Below are 16,804 nucleotides of genomic sequence, written 5' to 3'. Positions count from 1 at the left end.
CCCTCTCCCTCTGTTCTTGACTGTTGGTGTGATATTATAATTTTTTTTCACTAATTAAACCATAAAACTGGCCCAGACATGCGGAAATAATAACGAAACGACCTCAGAACAATAACGAAACGAATACAATAACGAAATACGAAGCATTTACAAAACGTATTTAAAAATTCGGTTTTTTTAATAATTGCTCCAGAATGGTTCGTTATCGTTTTGTAATTGAAAAAATTAACAAATTATTAACGAATTACAAATTAACGAAACGAAACCGCCCAGGCCTAGTTTCAGTTTCCTTCTGTGTGTTCTTTCTTTGTCCCTCCTTCCTTCCTTTGGCCTTGCTATGCAGTTTCTCAGGCTTATTATTATTATTATTATTATTATTATTAATTATTATTATTTGTACCCCGCTAGCATCTCCCGAAGGACTCGATGTGGCTTACAAAGGCCAAGGCCTCAACATAACAACAACCAACAATAACAATGCAAGCAAATTAAAAACATAAGCAATAACACAACAAAACATTACACTATTACACAATAAAATCAGGGCCGGGCCAATGGGTACAGGTTAAAAGTGCTGGGTGTGTGAGGTGGTATGTTGGAGTTCTGGGCAAGTGCAATGTGCAGAGAGTATTAAACTCTAATAAAGTGCTTCTCGGACAGAGTGCTGGAGATTATCCTATTCTGGAAAGGCACATCGGAATAGCCAAGTTTTCAAGTTCTTCCTAAAGACTTCCAACATGGGTGCTAGTCTAATGTCTTTGGGGAGGGTGTTCCAAAGGCTTTCACCAGATTTGTGCAGTAAAGGTAACATTGACATTGTATATTCCCTGCTGCTACATTGCAGCCACAGTCACATATGTTTGTAAATATTTTTGATTCAAACTGCAGGATAAAAACAATTTCCTGGAAAGCTCACCCCAGAATTCATATGTCAGCAAGGTATATTTTGCATCATAAACAGGAGATATTTGGAAGTTTTTAAACAAAGGCTGGATTGCCATCTGTCAGTGGATGTCTGCACCCTACACCACTGGAGAAATTACACTGTCTAGCCGGTATCGCACTACCTGACATCTGCCGGGAAGTGGCAGCCAATAGTGAAAGGACCAAGGCAGAGACATCTCCAGCTCATCCCCTGTTTGGGTATCAGCCAGCACGCCAAAAACTTAAATCCAGACATAGTTTTCTAAGATCTACAGAGACACTCGCTGGAACGCCTCAGCAAGCGAGAGTCCAAAAGTGGCAGGCTCAAACCCAGAACCTCAACCAATGGCTGATACCAAATGAGAGACTCCCCCCTGGGCACACAGAGTACTGGGCGACTTGGAAGGCGCTGAACAGACTGCGCTCTGGCACCACGAGATGCAGAGCCAACCTTCAGAAATGGGGCTACAAAGTGGAATCCTCGACATGCGAGTGTGGAAAGGAGCAAACCACAGACCATCTGCTGCAATGCAACCTGAGCCCAGCCACATGCACAATGGAGGACCTTCTTGCAGCAACACCAGAAGCACTCCAAGTGGCCAGATACTGGTCAAAGGACATTTAATCAACTACCAAACTCACACATTTTGTATTTTCTCTGTTTGTTTGCTTTGTTCTGTTAGAAATGTAATATAATTGACTGGCTGCCCTGACATGATAAATAAATAAGCGGTGCTTTGAATGCAATTTTCCTGCTTCTTGGCAGGGGGTTGGACTGAATGGCCCAAGAGGTCTCTTCCAACTCTATGATTCTATGATTCTATTATCTTGGAACTGTATTGTTATTGTTGTTATGTGCCTTCAAGTCAACTGCTATTACAGTGACCCCCTCCTAGAATTTTCGTGGCAAGATGTAATATTCAGTGAAGCTTTTAATTTTCTTCATCTGAGGCTAAGAAAGTATGACTTGTCCAAGAACAGTCAATGGCTTTCACAGTCAATGGGGATTTGGACTTTGCTTTTCCGGGATCCTTATACAAAAACTGCACATTGCAAATCACATTTTCAATATGACCAGAAATAGTAACTCAAATATTGTTAAATGCAATATAATGAGATTTCAGCTTCCAAAATAACAATTTCTATGTTGTAGGAGGTTCTTCATCAGCTGGAATGTGTCCAGAAGAGGGCAACTAAAATGATCAAGGGTCTGGAGAACAAGCCCTATGAGGAGCGGCTTAAGGAGCTGGGCATGTTTAGCCTGAAGAAGAGAAGGCTGAGAGGAGATATGATAGCCATGTATAAATATGTGAGAGGAAGCCACAGGGAGGAGGGAGCAAGCTTGTTTTCTGCTTCCCTGGAGACTAGGACGCGGAACAATGGCTTCAAACTACAAGAGAGGAGATTCCATCTGAACACGAGGAAGAACTTCCTGACTGTGAGAGCCGTTCAGCAGTGGAACTCTCTGCCCCGGAGTGTGGTGGAGGCTCCTTCTTTGGAAGCTTTTAAGCAGAGGCTGGATGGCCATCTGTCAGGGGTGATTTGAATGCAATATTCCTGCTTCTTGGCAGGGGGTTGGACTGGATGGCCCATGAGGTCTCTTCCAACTCTTTGATTCTATGATTCTATGATTCTATATAACACATTTAGCAATATTTGAGTTACTATTTCTGACGTCATGTACTTATGTGCCGTCACACCCAGACGCTATAACATTAAAACTAAGATGTGCTTCTCTCTTTATCTGGGCAAACTGCTGGGGGTCTTTCTTGGAAGCAATAACTCAATACTTTCAGCAACTGATGCCAGTCAAGATATGAACATCAACAAAATATTTATTTCCAAAGTCCTTGGCAGACTTGGCACAGCTTGATAAAGTTACAACACAAACGGTCAATTTGGCAAACCATAGGATTGTTCTTTCCTTTTCCTTCAATTACTGAGGTAACTTTTCTCCAAAAGGTAGAAAAAATCCTGGGATCTTTCACCCTAACCCTGAGCTGCTATGATTAGAAAGACCAGGTCTTCCCCTATTTAAGCACAAGGTTAGCTTTGGAGATGAAGTAATGCTCAGTAGTACTCAATAACTATTTCTCTATTTTTCAATTACTCAATAGCTTTCCTCAATAACTATAGTATCTCAATAAGCTTCTCTTTATCTCAATTGCCTTTCTTAATAACTCAATTTCTTTCTCTGTCTAAATAACCCAATAACTCAATTACTCATTTACTCAATTGCTATTCTATCTATCTATCTATCTATCTATCTATCTATCTATCTCAATTTCTCTTTTTAAAAATATTTTTATTGTTTTATCATAGTTATTACATTTGTTATACATTTGTTTATAGCAGTTACATATTACATATTATTCATCATCTTCTTTAACATATAATCTTATTATTCTGCTTAAGCATTTCCCCCCCTTTTTTCACCGCCACTGTGCTCCCCTCCCCCCATTTCAAGCCACAACTTTTACATATCATCTGTCCAAAATCTCATTTCTTCTTGTGGCGGTAACCTTCCTTCTTTATTTTTTAAACCATTTACAACAAATTTTCCCCATACAACATCAAAATCACTTTGTTTCCATATACCTTTTTTTAACTTTTAGTATACATGTAAGCTTATCATTTAGTGCCAGTTTCCATGCTTCCCTGTACCACTCCTTTATTTGTATGTTTATTTCTTTTTTCCAGTTCCTTGCTATGAGCAGTCTTGCTATTGTTAATAGGTTTGTTATCGCTTCTTTATCCTCCTTTTTCAATTGTTTATTGTTATATAATGATAATAAAGCTATACTAGGACTTTTCTCAATTTTCATATTCATTATATCTTCTATTTCTCTAAATACTTTCTCCCAAAAATTATTTACATATTTACATTGCCACCACATATGTACATATTAGGGCTGTCCAAACACAGAAAAAATTGTTTCTAAACTCGATTTGTTTTTAGGGTTTTTTTGCGTTTCGTTATTTAAAAGAATTCCGAAATTTTCCTTTAAAAAAGTTCGATATTTACGAAATTTCGGAAATAATAAAACAATTACGAAACAATTACGAATCGATTACGAATCGATTCGTTAATGGCGGCTGCAATCGCGCAATACGCTAAAAAAAGTCTGAAACTTCCCTCTCCCTCTGTTGTTAACTGTTGGTGTGATAATTATATATTTTTTCACTGAGAAAACAAATAGCAACCCTAAAACTTGCACCAGACATGCGGAAATAATAACGAATCAATAACGAATCAATAACGAATCAATTACGAAACAATTACGAAACGAATTGGAAAAATTCGTTTCGTTTTTTAGTTGCTCCTGAATGGTTCAATATCGCTTCGTTATAAAAAAAATAACGAATTTTTAACGAATTACGAAATTACGAAACGAAACCGCCCAGCCCTAGTACATATGTTCCTGGTTCTTGACACCCTCTCCAGCAATTTTTTGAATTATTTTTATTTATATATGCTATTCTTACTGGTGTCAGATACCACTTCCATATTAGCTTATAATAATTTCCTTTAACCCGTATTGATAAGTTTTTTAAATGTCTTTGTCTCCATAAATGTTGTCACTCTGTTTCATTTATTTTTATCCCTAAATCTTCTTCCCAAACCTCTTTAAGGGTGTTTTTATCCCCAAATCTCCTTGAGGATGTTATTTTTTTGTGTTTCCTTCCTTTATTTCAATTATTATCTTATATATTTTACTAGTTGTTCCTCTCAAATTTTCATGCTCTTCTACAACCCTTCCATTCTGTATTATTTGTTCAAATTGGTTAAGTTTGCTTCCATTTTTATTATTTTATTATCTATCTCAATTTCTCAATTGTACTCACAATGGCTTTTCAGAGCTTCCTGCCTGACCTAACAGCACAACTGAGGCTTTTTTCTCAACTGAAGGAGGCAGGGGAGATTCCAAAATGGAGATCTCAACCCCAGGAAAAAGGGCGGTCTCTAAACCCAAAGAGATACTTTCTAAACCAATAACTGCAGAGGGCCTGCAGCCTGGCTTTCCAGACTCTGATACTGTTTAACTTCCAGGGTGCTGCTGGGTCTATAGCAACCATGGGGAAATGCAAAGGAATGCTATCCCATGCAGCTAAAAGGCAATGTAAACCATGCTCCTGGATGACGGAACAAATCTCCTGGTATATAGTAATTGTTATTTTGGAAGCTTAAGTTTCATTGTGTTGACAAAATATTGATCAACAATCTTTCATTTATAAACAGTTACTAATTAATCGTGTTAATGTTCCCACGTTATGTTTAATGACGAATTTCCTGTAATATAGAAATTGTGATTTGCAATCTGCCATTTTTGTATTTGTTGTTATAGATATCTGTGCATGTTACACTCTCTGGGACCTTAGCCCAATACTCAAACCACTACATCACATTGGCTCTGCTTTCTGAATTTTATCATCACAAAATGGAACCCCCCAGCGACACAATGGATTAAACCCTTGTGCCGGCAGGACTGCAGACTGAAAGGTTGGCGATTGGAATCCGTGGTGTGGGGTGAGCTCCTGTCTGTCAGCTCCAGCTTCTTATGCGGGGACATGAGAGAAGCCTCCCACATGATGGTAAAACATTCAGGCATCCCCTAGGGAAACGTCCTTGTAGATGGCCAATTCTCTCATACCAGAAGCAACTTGCAGTTTCTCAAAACATTCCGGATACACACAAAAAATCATCACAAAATGTAGCTAAGTATAATACTACTACTAATAATAATATGATATTGTAATTATATATTTATATTACATGTAATATTACTAATAATATTACAATATAATTGGTATAGTATAGTGTTTAATGCTGATATATTCAATTCAAAATGTTGGTTTTGACCTATAAAACCCTATACGGATCCGGTTCAGTGTACCTGTCTGAACGTATATCCTTCTATGGCCCACCTCGGAGCTTAAGATCCTCTGGGGAGGCCCTGCTCTCGGCCCTACCTTTGTCTTAAACACTTTTGGCGGGGACGAGGGACAGGGCCTTCTCGGTGGTTGCCCCCCACCTGTGGAATTTGCTTCCTGGGGAAACTAGATCATCATCATCCCTCCTCACCTTCAGAAAAAAGGTAAAATCGTGGTTGTGGGACCAGGCCTTCGAGCAATCAGGTTAGAGGACAATGGATAATACTTGACTATGGCTTGGAAGTGGATTAGGATAAGTGAAGCAGAGTAATCATTAGTATATGGCTAGATAAATAACCACCAGACTGGCAATAGCTAAATGGATCGTAAGTATGTTGTTGTTGTTGTTTATTCGTTCAGTCGTCTCCGACTCTTTGTGACCTCATGGACCAGCCTACGCCAGAGCTCCCTGTCGGCCGTTACCACCCCCAGCTCCCTCAAGGTCAGTCCAGTCACTTCAAGGATGCCATCCATCCATCTTGCCCTTGGTCGGCCCCTCTTCCTTTTACCTTCCACTTTCCCCAGCATAATTGTCTTCTCTAGGCTTTCCTGTCTCCTCATGATGTGACCAAAGTACTTCAACTTTGTCTCTAGTATCTTTCCCTCCAGTGAGCAGTCGGGCTTTATTTCCTGGAGGATAGACTGGTTGGATCTTCTCGCAGTCCAAGGCACTCTCAGCACTTTCCTCCAGCACCACAGCTCAAAAGCATCGATCTTCCTTCGCTCAGCCTTCCCTAAGGTCCAGCTCTCACATCCGTAGGTGACTACAGGGAATACCATGGCTTTGACTATGCGGATCTTTGTTGCCAGTCTGATGTCTCTACTCTTTACTATTTTATCGAGGCTGGACATTGCTCTCCTCCCAAGAAGTAAGCGTCTTCTGATTTCCTGGCCACAGTCTGCATCTGCAGTAATCTTTGCACCTAGAAATACAAAGTCTGTCACGGCCTCCACGGTTTCTCCCTCTATTTTCCAGTTGTCAATCATTTTCCAGTTGTCAATCATCGTAAGTATACTGTTTAGTTTTTATTTTAATGTTAATGGTTTTAATTATTATTTTTGCTATTTGTATTTTATGAAACAGCATTGAATTGTTGCCCATTGTAAGCCACCCTGAGTCCCCCTAGGAGTTGAGAAGGGCGGGGTAAAAATGTTTGAAATAATTGAATAAATAAATAAATATTGAACTATGTTAATAGTATAGTGTATTGTATGTATATATACCTTGTAAGCCACTCTGAGTCCCCTTTGGGGTGAGAAGGGCGGCATATAAATGTCGTAAATAAATAAATATTAAATAAATAAGTGGCATGGGTATATTTAGCATCCTTTCATCCTTACCATGTTCATCACTGTTAAGATGTAGGTTGTAACATTCTCCTTGCTGTGTTTCTCCAGCATTTTCTTGTCGGCCACAACCAGAGTTTCTACATTCAAAGCGCCACCTTTCTGGCTTTTAACGGGAGATCTTTTGAACCTTGTCGAACTTCCATATTCATCAGAAAGAATGAATGTTTCCTCTACTGGTGGTTTAGGTGCATCTAAAAGGAAACAGCAAAGACATGGAAAAGCTCAGAATGAGTTCGTTTTTCAATGAGCAGTTTGGACCTGAACTATAGGACCAAGGCACAAGACCCTTGAATGAGTCTACACCAGTGGTTCTCAACCTTCTGAATGCTGTGACCCCTTAATGCAGTTCCTCATGTTGTGGTGACCCCCAACCATCAAATTATTTTTGTTGCTCCTTCATAATTGTAATTTTGCTACTGTTACAAATCATAATGTAAATATCTGATCTGCAGGATGTATTTTCATTCACTGGACTAAACTTGGCACAAATACCCAATACACCCAAATTTGACTACTGGCAGGGTTGGAGGGGTTGATTTTGTCATTTGGGAGTTGTAGTTGCAGGGATTTATAGTTCACCTACAATCAAATAGCATTCTGAACTCTGCTAATGATGAAATTGAACCAAACCTGGCACACAGAATTCCTATGACCAATGGAAAATACTGGAAGGATTTGATGGGCACTGACCTTGAGTTTGGGAGTTGTAGTTCACCTACCTCCAGAAACTCAAACAATGATGGATCTGGACCTAACTTGGCATGAATATTCAATATGCCCAAATGTAAAAACTAGTGGAGTTTGGGGAAAATAGATCTTGACATTTGGGAGTTGTAGTTGTTGGGATTTATAGTTCACCTAGAATCAAATAGCATTCTGAACTCCGCCAATGATGAAATTGAACCAAACTTGGCACACAGAATTCCTATGACCAACGGAAAATACTGGAAGGATTTGATGGGCACTGACCTTGAGTTTGGGAGTTGTAGTTCACCTACCTCCAGAAACTCAAACAATGATGGATCTGGACCTAACTTGGCATGAATATTCAATATGCCCAAATGTAAACACTAGTGGAGTTTGGGGAAAATAGATCTTGACATTTGGGAGTTGTAGTTGCTGGGATTTATAGTTCACCTACAATCAAATAGCATTCTGAACTCCGCCAATGATGAAATTGAACCAAACTTGGCACACAGAACTCCCATGACCAACAGAAAATACTGTTTTCTGATGGTCTTTGGCGACCCCTCTGACACCCCCTCGCGACCCCCACAGGGATCCCGACCCCCAGGTTGAGAACCACTGGTCTACACTATTGTGATCGATGCCAAATACTGATTAAAACATGCCCAAATCACTCTTCTTTGTTAACAAAAGGATAGAATCATAGAATTATAGGATCATTGAGTTGGAAGAGACCTCATGGTCCATCCAGTCCAACCCCCTGCCAAGAAGCATTCAAAACATCCCCGACAGATGGCCGTCCGGCATCTTTTTAAAAGCCTCCAAAGAAGGAGCCTCCACCACACTCTGAGTCAGAGAGTTCCACTGCTGAACACCTCTCACAGTTAGGAAGTTCTTCCTCATGTTCAGGTGGAATCTCCTTTCCTGTAGTTTGAAGCCATTGTTCCATTGCGTCCTAGTCTCTAGGGCAGCAGAAAACAAGCTTGCTCCCTCCTCCCTATGACTTTCCCTCACATATTTATACATGACCATCATGTCTTCTCTCAGCCTTATCTTCTGCAACATATAGATAGAAATACATTAACTGAGTTCCACAAGCAAATTCTGGGTTCAATAAGTCTGAAAACTTCAGGTTGCATTAAACTAATCCTTGAGATCTTCATATTTTAAAGAGAGCTGAAAACAATATGAACAACAATTCATTTTTTCCATGGTCTACACACCTGTTTCTCCTGTTTAGCTGGCATATTAAAATATATGTGATTTCATGTCTTGTACACATTGGTTTAACACTTCTTCTCATCATGCATGATATTTTGGGCGTATACCTAATTTGTAGGCCTGGGTAACAACAGAAAAATTTGTTTCTAAACTCGTTTCGTTTTTAGCGGTCCATCGCGTTTTGTTTTTTAAAAGAATTCCGAAATTTTCCTTTTAAAAATTTTGAAATTTACGAAATTTCGTATAATTACGAATCGATTCGTTAATGGCGGACGCGATTGCGCAATATGCTAAAAAAACCTCCAAATGGGACAGGGGGGACTTCTGAAGCTTCCCTCTCCCTCTGTTGTTGACTGTTGGTGTGATAAAACAAACAACAACTATAAAACTTGCACCAGACATGCGAAAATAATTACGAAATAATTACGAAATAATTTCAAAATAATAACAAAACAATTACGAAACAATTACGAAATAAATTGAAAAAATTGTTTCGAATCTAATTAACTCCTAACACTATTCCTGCATGGCTCAATATTGGATCGTAAGCTAATTTAAATACGAATTAATAACGAATTACGAAATTAACAAACGAAACCGCCCAAGCCTACTAATTTGTGCTAACTATACACATTTAAAATGTCAATGTGACAACCACTGATTTGCAGCCACTGCCAGGCACATTTATTCCGATCTGTGATCGGCTCTTGCTCCCTTGCTCCTGAATAACATAGGAACACACTAAAGGATAACAGTGAGATTTGTGTATGCACCACAGAACACAATATCTCTGTCAACAGTTCATTCAGCTTTCTGTTGTTCTCTTTTTCTCTCAGTAATGCATTTTGTGTGCACATTCTATACAGCTGTTAATCATGCTCATTACACAATTATTTACTAGGGCTGGGCAACCACGGAAAAATTTGTTTCTAAACTCGATTCGTTTTTAGGGGTTTTTTGCGTTTCGATTTTTAAAAGAATTCCGAATTTTTTTCTTTAAAAAAGTTCGAAATTTACAAAATTTTGGAAATTACGAAACAATTACGAAACAATTACGAATCGATTCGTTAATGGTGGACGCGACCGCGCAATACGCTAAAAAAACCTCCAAATGGGACAGGGGGAACTTCTGAAGCTTCCCTCTCCCTCTGTTGTTGACTGTTGGTGTGATAATTATATTTTTTTTCCACTGATAAAACAAACAACAACTATAAAACTTGCACCAGACATGCGGAAATAATAACGAAACGATTTCAAAATGATTTCGAAACGATTTCGAAACAATCACGAAACAATTACGAAACGAATTGAAAAATTCATTTCGATTTTTAATTGCTCCTGAATGGTTCAATATCGCTTCATTATCAAAAAAATAACGAATTAATAACGAATTACGAAATTAACGAACGAAACCGCCCAGCCTTATTATTTACAGTAAGTGTTCTGTCGCGCGCTGGGCCTGTAATAGCTATATATTTTAAGCCCAGCGGGAAGCCAGGGGCGCCTCAAAGAGAGGTTCTCAGGGATTTTTCTGAAGTGATGGTCTTTAGAGTCTTTAATGATGCAACAAAGTCTTTATTATGGAACAAACAACAAATCTTCAATTGTTCAAGGCTTTCTTAGCCTAGTCCTCAATAGACTGGCACCTGACTTTGATTAACTAAACTTTCTGTGTAGGAAAAAAACATTTTTAACCTCTCCCAGGCTGCTTTCTATCTATGCCTCTTCGGTGTGGGACCTACTACCAACTCCAAATGCGTCTGGGTATTGAGTAGACCTACCAGCCGAGGCTTGAAGATATTTCAGCTGGAGTTCCGTGGATCTGTAATGCTGTTTTCCCTTCGAGAGTTCTTAGAAACTTAAGGGCTGTTCCCTCTGATGCTGTGAGGCTGAGAGGCTGTGAGCTCTCAGCCAGAGCTTTTAGGACCTTTCTCCTGGATGGTTAATTCCCCTGGAAGCTCTTGAGAAAGGAAGCTTTTCTATGGGACGAGCTGGTCTACGTCCTATAGCAGTGTTTCTCAACCTAGGGGTCAGGACCCCTGGAGGGGTCGCAAGGGGGTGTCAGGGGGTGTCTAGTTCACCTACAATGTGCAATGAGCATGATTGTAGGTGAACTAGAGGGGTCACCAAAGACCACAAGAAAACACTATTTTCTGTTGGTCATGGAGGTTCTGTGTGGGAAGTTTGGCCCAATTCAATCCTTGGTAGGGTTCGAATGCTCTTTGATTGTAGGTGAACTATAAATCCCAGCAACTACAACTCCCAAATGTCAAGTTCTATTTCCCCCAAACTCTACTAGTGTTTACATTTGGGTATGCTGAGAATTTGTGCCAAGTTCGGTCCAGATCCATCATTGTTTGAGTTTACAGTTCTCTCTGGATGTAGGTAAACTACAACTCCCAAAACTCAAGGTCAGTGCCCACCAAACCCTTCCAGTATTTTCTGTTGGTCATGGGAATTCTGTGTGCCAAGTTTGATTCAGTTCCATCGTTGGTGGAGTTCAGAATGCTCTTTGATTGTAGGTGAATTATAAATCCCAGCAATTACAACTCCCCCAGAACAAAATCAATCCCCTCCCCCAATCTGTTACTATTCATAACAGCACCAAAATGACAGTTATGAAGTAGCAATGAAACTAATTTTATGGTTGGGGGTCACCATAACATGAGGAAGCGTATTAAGGGGTCATGGCATTAGGAAGGTTGAGAAACACTGTCCTATAGCTTAGCTACCTTGTGTGAGACTGCCCAAAAATGGCTCCTTTCCCTCCCAGAGCCCAGAATAAGGGGCGGAACCAAAGCTTAATTATGATGGACAGGAGGCCTGTCCTATAACTGCAAAACAGATAACAACAAGAAAGTAAAGTTGGAGCTCCTGGTACCAGCACAGTAAGAGCAAGTGGATAACAATTGCTGTAGTTGTGCTAAAAATATTGTATATCACTGTGTAAATCTAAAAACTCAGCTAAAAATATTCTTCTCCTAGATTACCAATAGCTCCTTCTTTTGGAGGTTGTATGGGAAGATGATTATGCTTAATAGCAGAAGGCTACATTGCCTTTGGATTTCTTGAATACTGATATTAGATGTATCTCGGGTCTCTTCGGCATATCTCTTATTGAGTCTATTCAGTGCCTTGCAGAATTGAACCATTCTTGTATTGTCGAACGCTTTCATGGCCGGAATCACTGGGTTGTTGTAGGTTTTCCGGGCTATATGGCCATGTTCTAGAGGCATTTTCTCCTGACGTTTCGCCTGCATATATGGCAAGCATCCTCATAGTTAGTGAGGATGCTTGCCACCTCACTACCTCTGAGGATGCTTGCCATAGATGCAGGTGAAACGTCAGGAGAAAATGCCTCTAGAACATGGCCATATAGCCCGGAAAACCTACAACAACCCAGTGAACCATTCTTGTTAGAAGAGGAGTTTCCATGCACTGAAGAGTTACAATATCCATGCAACTTATATTCATTGACTTCAATCACTGTTTCAGTTTGTTCTACAGAATTACAAAAAAAAAAATGGGATTTAGCATCTCACAAAACAATTGTTTACCTACTCATGGCAGAGGGTTGGACTAGATGGCCCATGTGGACTCTTCCAACTCTATTCTTCTATGATTCTACTTTCACAGTCCCTATGTAATGATATTTCTGGAGAAATGGTCTCATGGACCCACCAATTAATTGGATGATAACCCAAGATGAGACCTTCCCTATGACATTGGTACAGATAAGACCAACTATCTGGTGATTATTCCATTTTATTTAGATGTTCGATGCCCCAGTTCCTTCAAGGTCATTCCAGTCACTTCAAGGATGCCATCCATCCATCTTGCCCTTGGTCGGCCCCTCTTCCTTTTGCCTTCCACTTTCCCCAGCATAATTGTCTTCTCTAGGCTTTGCTGTCTCCTCATGATGTGGCCAAAGTACTTCAACTTTGTCTCTAGTATCCTTCCCTCCAGTGAGCAGTCAGGCTTTATTTCCTGGAGGATGGACTGGTTGGATCTTCTCGCAGTCCAAGGCACTCTCATCACTTTCCTCCAGCACCACAGCTCAAAAGCATCGATCTTCCTTCGCTCAGCCTTCCCTAAGGTCCAGCTCTCACATCCGTAGGTGACTATGGGGAATACCATGGCTTTGACTATGCGGATCTTTGTTGCCAGTCTAATGTCTCTACTCTTTACTATTTTATCGAGACTGGACATTGCTCTCCTCCCAAGAAGTAAGCGTCTTCTGATTTCCTGGCCACAGTCTGCGTCTGCAGTAATCTTTGTGCCTAGAAATACAAAGTCTGTCACGGCCTCCACATTTTCTCCCTCTATTTTCCAGTTGTCAATCATTCTTGTTGCCATAATCTTGGTTTTTTTGATGTTTAGCTGCAACCCAGCTTTTGCGCTTTCTTCTTTCACCTTGATTAGAAGGCTCCTCAGCTCCTCCTCGCTTTCGGCCATCAGAGTGGTGTCATCTGCATATCTGAGGTTGTTAATGTTTCTTCCAGCAATTTTCACCCCAGCTTTGCATTCATCAAGCCCTGCACATCGCATGATGTGTTCTGCCTACAAGTTAAAGAGGTTGGGTGAGAGTATGCAGCCTTGCCGTACGCCTTTCCCAATCTTGAACCAGTCTGTTGTTCCGTGGTCAGTTCTGACTGTTGCCACTTGGTCCTTGTACAGATTCCTCAGGAGAGAGACAAGGTGGCTTGGTATGCCCATCCCACCAAGAACTTGCCACAATTTATTATGATCCACACAGTCAAAGGCTTTAGAATAGTCAATGAAGCAGAAGTAGATGTTTTTCTGAAACTGTATTTAGTGAGATGTATTTCACAAAATTGTAGTCAAAGACCCCCTTTGCCATAAATAAGCATGCAAATATGCAGATGACTAGGATGGTTTAAAATGCAGTAGGTGGTTCCCAAACCATCCCAAACCGTTCAGGGCTTTGTAGGTCAAAACCTGCACCTTGAATTGGGCCTGGAAAATAAACAGCAGCCAGTGGAGCTCCTTAAACAGGGGGGTTGACCACTCTCTTTAATTTGCACCAGTTAATAATCTGGCTGCCACCCGTTGGACCAATTGGAATTTCCACGCTGTCTTCAAGGGCAGCCCCACGTAGAGTGCATTGCGATAGTATAATCTAGAGGTAACTAAGGCGTGGGCCACATCCGACTTCACGAGGTATGGTCGCAGCTGGTGCATGAGCTTCAATTGTGCTAAGGCAATTAAATCCTTTCTCATCCCTGGATCATCCTCCCTGATAATATACCTTGTCCTATCTCCCATTGTTTTAAAAAGTTTTAAAATTTTATCTCTGAATTTGGCCCTGCCCAGTGTAATCTTTTGTGTTTAATGTTTGATTTTAGATGGTTGTGTTGCTTATTATATTAGTTTTGCATTTTATGTATTTTATAGGCCTGGGTAACAACGCAAAACTTTGTTTCTAAAATCGATTTGTAATTGGGGTGCGAAAGGTGAGAGAGAGAGAAAGAAGAGAAAAGGAAAGAAAGAGAAGGAGACCTCCCTCTCGCCCTCTCGCTCGCCCTCTCGCTCGCCGCTCGCCCTCGCCCTCTCGCTCGCCCTCTCGCTCGCCGCTTGCCCTCTCGCTCGCCCTCTCACTCGCTTGCTCAGCCGGTGCCGAGAGAGGAGAGCTCCCAGCAAGCCAGGTGGCCATCTTACGTATTTCCGAAATGGACGGAAATACAAAAATTTTTGGCGCCTGCCGTTTCGATATTTAAAAACACTTCCAGGTTTAAAAATAAGTTTTGTAATCATTTTGTAATTCAAAAATTAACGAATTTTTTAACGAATTACGAATTAACGAAACGAATTGCCCAGCCCTAGTATTTTACTTTCTGGTTTTGTTATGCTTTTGTGTTATATTATGTGTACTGTACTGATGGGCGTCCTTATGGGGGAGATGGAGCGGGGTATAAAGTATTATTATTATTATTATTATTATTATTATTACTATTATTATTCACTGGTATCTCTTTTCTTCACTGTCTTAGAGAGTGTCTTCACTGTGTCTCCTTCCTTAACAGCTCATACTTTACCAAACCATAGTGTTTTGAAGGGTTCCCCTGATCCTCCTGAAAAGCTTTCATGAGACATGAGGAAATATGGAAAACCTGTTCTAAGTGGTCTCCCAGTTCCAAGTATTTATTTGTTTGAGTAGTAGTCCTGCCTTGTTTGTAGTGTTCTAGCTAAAATATTTGTTTAGACAGGAGGAATATGAGATCATATGGGTTCACAAAACTATAGAAATTCATCCTGTGCAGTAGGCAACCTTTCCAAGACATCTTTGTTATGAGATTAATTTTGTATTTGCTGTTCCTTTTAAAAAGAGGGGAGCGTTATTTGTATAAAGAGAATGGTATCATTAAAGCGTGACTCGCTAAACATGATCCATTTGGCATACCTGCCCTGTTGTACTGTACCTTGAGATAAGAAGCTTAAAACCAATGCTGACTAAGGCTGATTTTCATAAAAGCTACATGATACTATAAAGCCTGCCGCTTAAAATGGATGATGTTAATATATGTGAACAGCTGATCTATTGTATACTAGTCACCCCCTGCCATGCGTTGCTGTGGCCTAGTCTGTATATATGTGTTTTGTGTGTGATTATATGTGTGTGTGTGTGTGTATATATTTGTGCATATGTGTATATATGTGGTTTTGCACATGTGTTGTAATGTATTTTTTTTTAAAAAATGGCTTTTTAAGTTTTTTCTCTGTTGTTTTTCAGTGTTTTTATGAGTAACTAGCCATCCCATGCCACACGTTTCTGTGGCCCACATGGGGGTTCTGTGTGGGAGGCCTGGCCCAATTCTATCGTTGGTGGGGTTCAGAATGCTCTGTGATTGTAGGTGAACTATAAATCCCAGCAAATACCAAATGTCAAGGTCTATTTTCCCCAAATTCCACCAGTATTCACATTTGGGCATATTGAGTATTCTTGTAAAGTTTGGTCTAGATCCATCATTGTTTGAGTCCATAGTGATCTCTGGATATAGGTGAACTACAACTCCAAAACCAAAGGACACTGGGAATTCTGTGTGCCAAGTTTGGTTCAATTCCATCGTTGATGGGGTTCAGAATGTTCTTTGATTGTAGGTGAACTATAAATCCCAGCAACTACAACTTCCAAATGACAAAATCAATTTTTTTTGAGTGAAGGACATACATTGGGTTGTTAGGTGTCTTATGTCAAAATTTGGTGTCAATTCGTCCAGTGGTTTTTGAGTTATGTTAATTCCACAAACGAACATTACATTTTTATTTATATAGATGTGTGTCTTTGTGCATGCACTTTCAAGTTGTCTGTTGACTTATGGATGGATTCACAGGGTTCATATTAGACAAGGAGTACTCAGTGGTTTGTCATTGCCTTCTTCTAAAATATAAGCAGCAGCACCTAGTATTCCTTGGTGGTTTTCCAGACTTTGCTTAGTTTTTAAAATCAGATAGTATCTAGTGCCTTCAGGGTATTTTATTTGGGTTAATTAATACAACTAGTGTAGAGTGAGGCAATATGTTATGAGGGTTAAAAACAAGTAATGCCCCCACCTTCGGAACTCCTCAACAGATGGCAACAGGCCTGTATCGAGGGGGGATGGGTTAGAGGTTCCACCCCCCCCCCTGAAATTTTTCAGGTTAAAAAAATAAACCTGGGTTACTCATGAAT

At 40.1% G+C, this 16,804-nt stretch overlaps 1 protein-coding gene across 1 annotated transcript in view; it reads right to left on the bottom strand.

The window, feature by feature from the left end:
• ADAMTS18 (ADAM metallopeptidase with thrombospondin type 1 motif 18) overlaps positions 1–16,804 on the bottom strand; it is a 219,583-nt gene that overhangs the window by 126,067 nt on the left and 76,712 nt on the right. The window contains exon 5 of the mRNA XM_067471038.1: positions 7,198–7,397. Coding sequence (XP_067327139.1) covers positions 7,198–7,397 — 200 coding nt within the window. The remainder of the gene's footprint in view (positions 1–7,197; positions 7,398–16,804) is intronic.

The sequence above is a fragment of the Anolis sagrei genome, chromosome 8 (genome assembly GCF_037176765.1).
Source record: "Anolis sagrei isolate rAnoSag1 chromosome 8, rAnoSag1.mat, whole genome shotgun sequence".
NCBI classification, from domain to species: Eukaryota; Metazoa; Chordata; class Lepidosauria; order Squamata; family Dactyloidae; genus Anolis; species Anolis sagrei.
The sequence above is the reverse complement of the archived record's forward strand: the minus strand, read 5'-3'. Positions and strand labels throughout refer to the sequence as shown.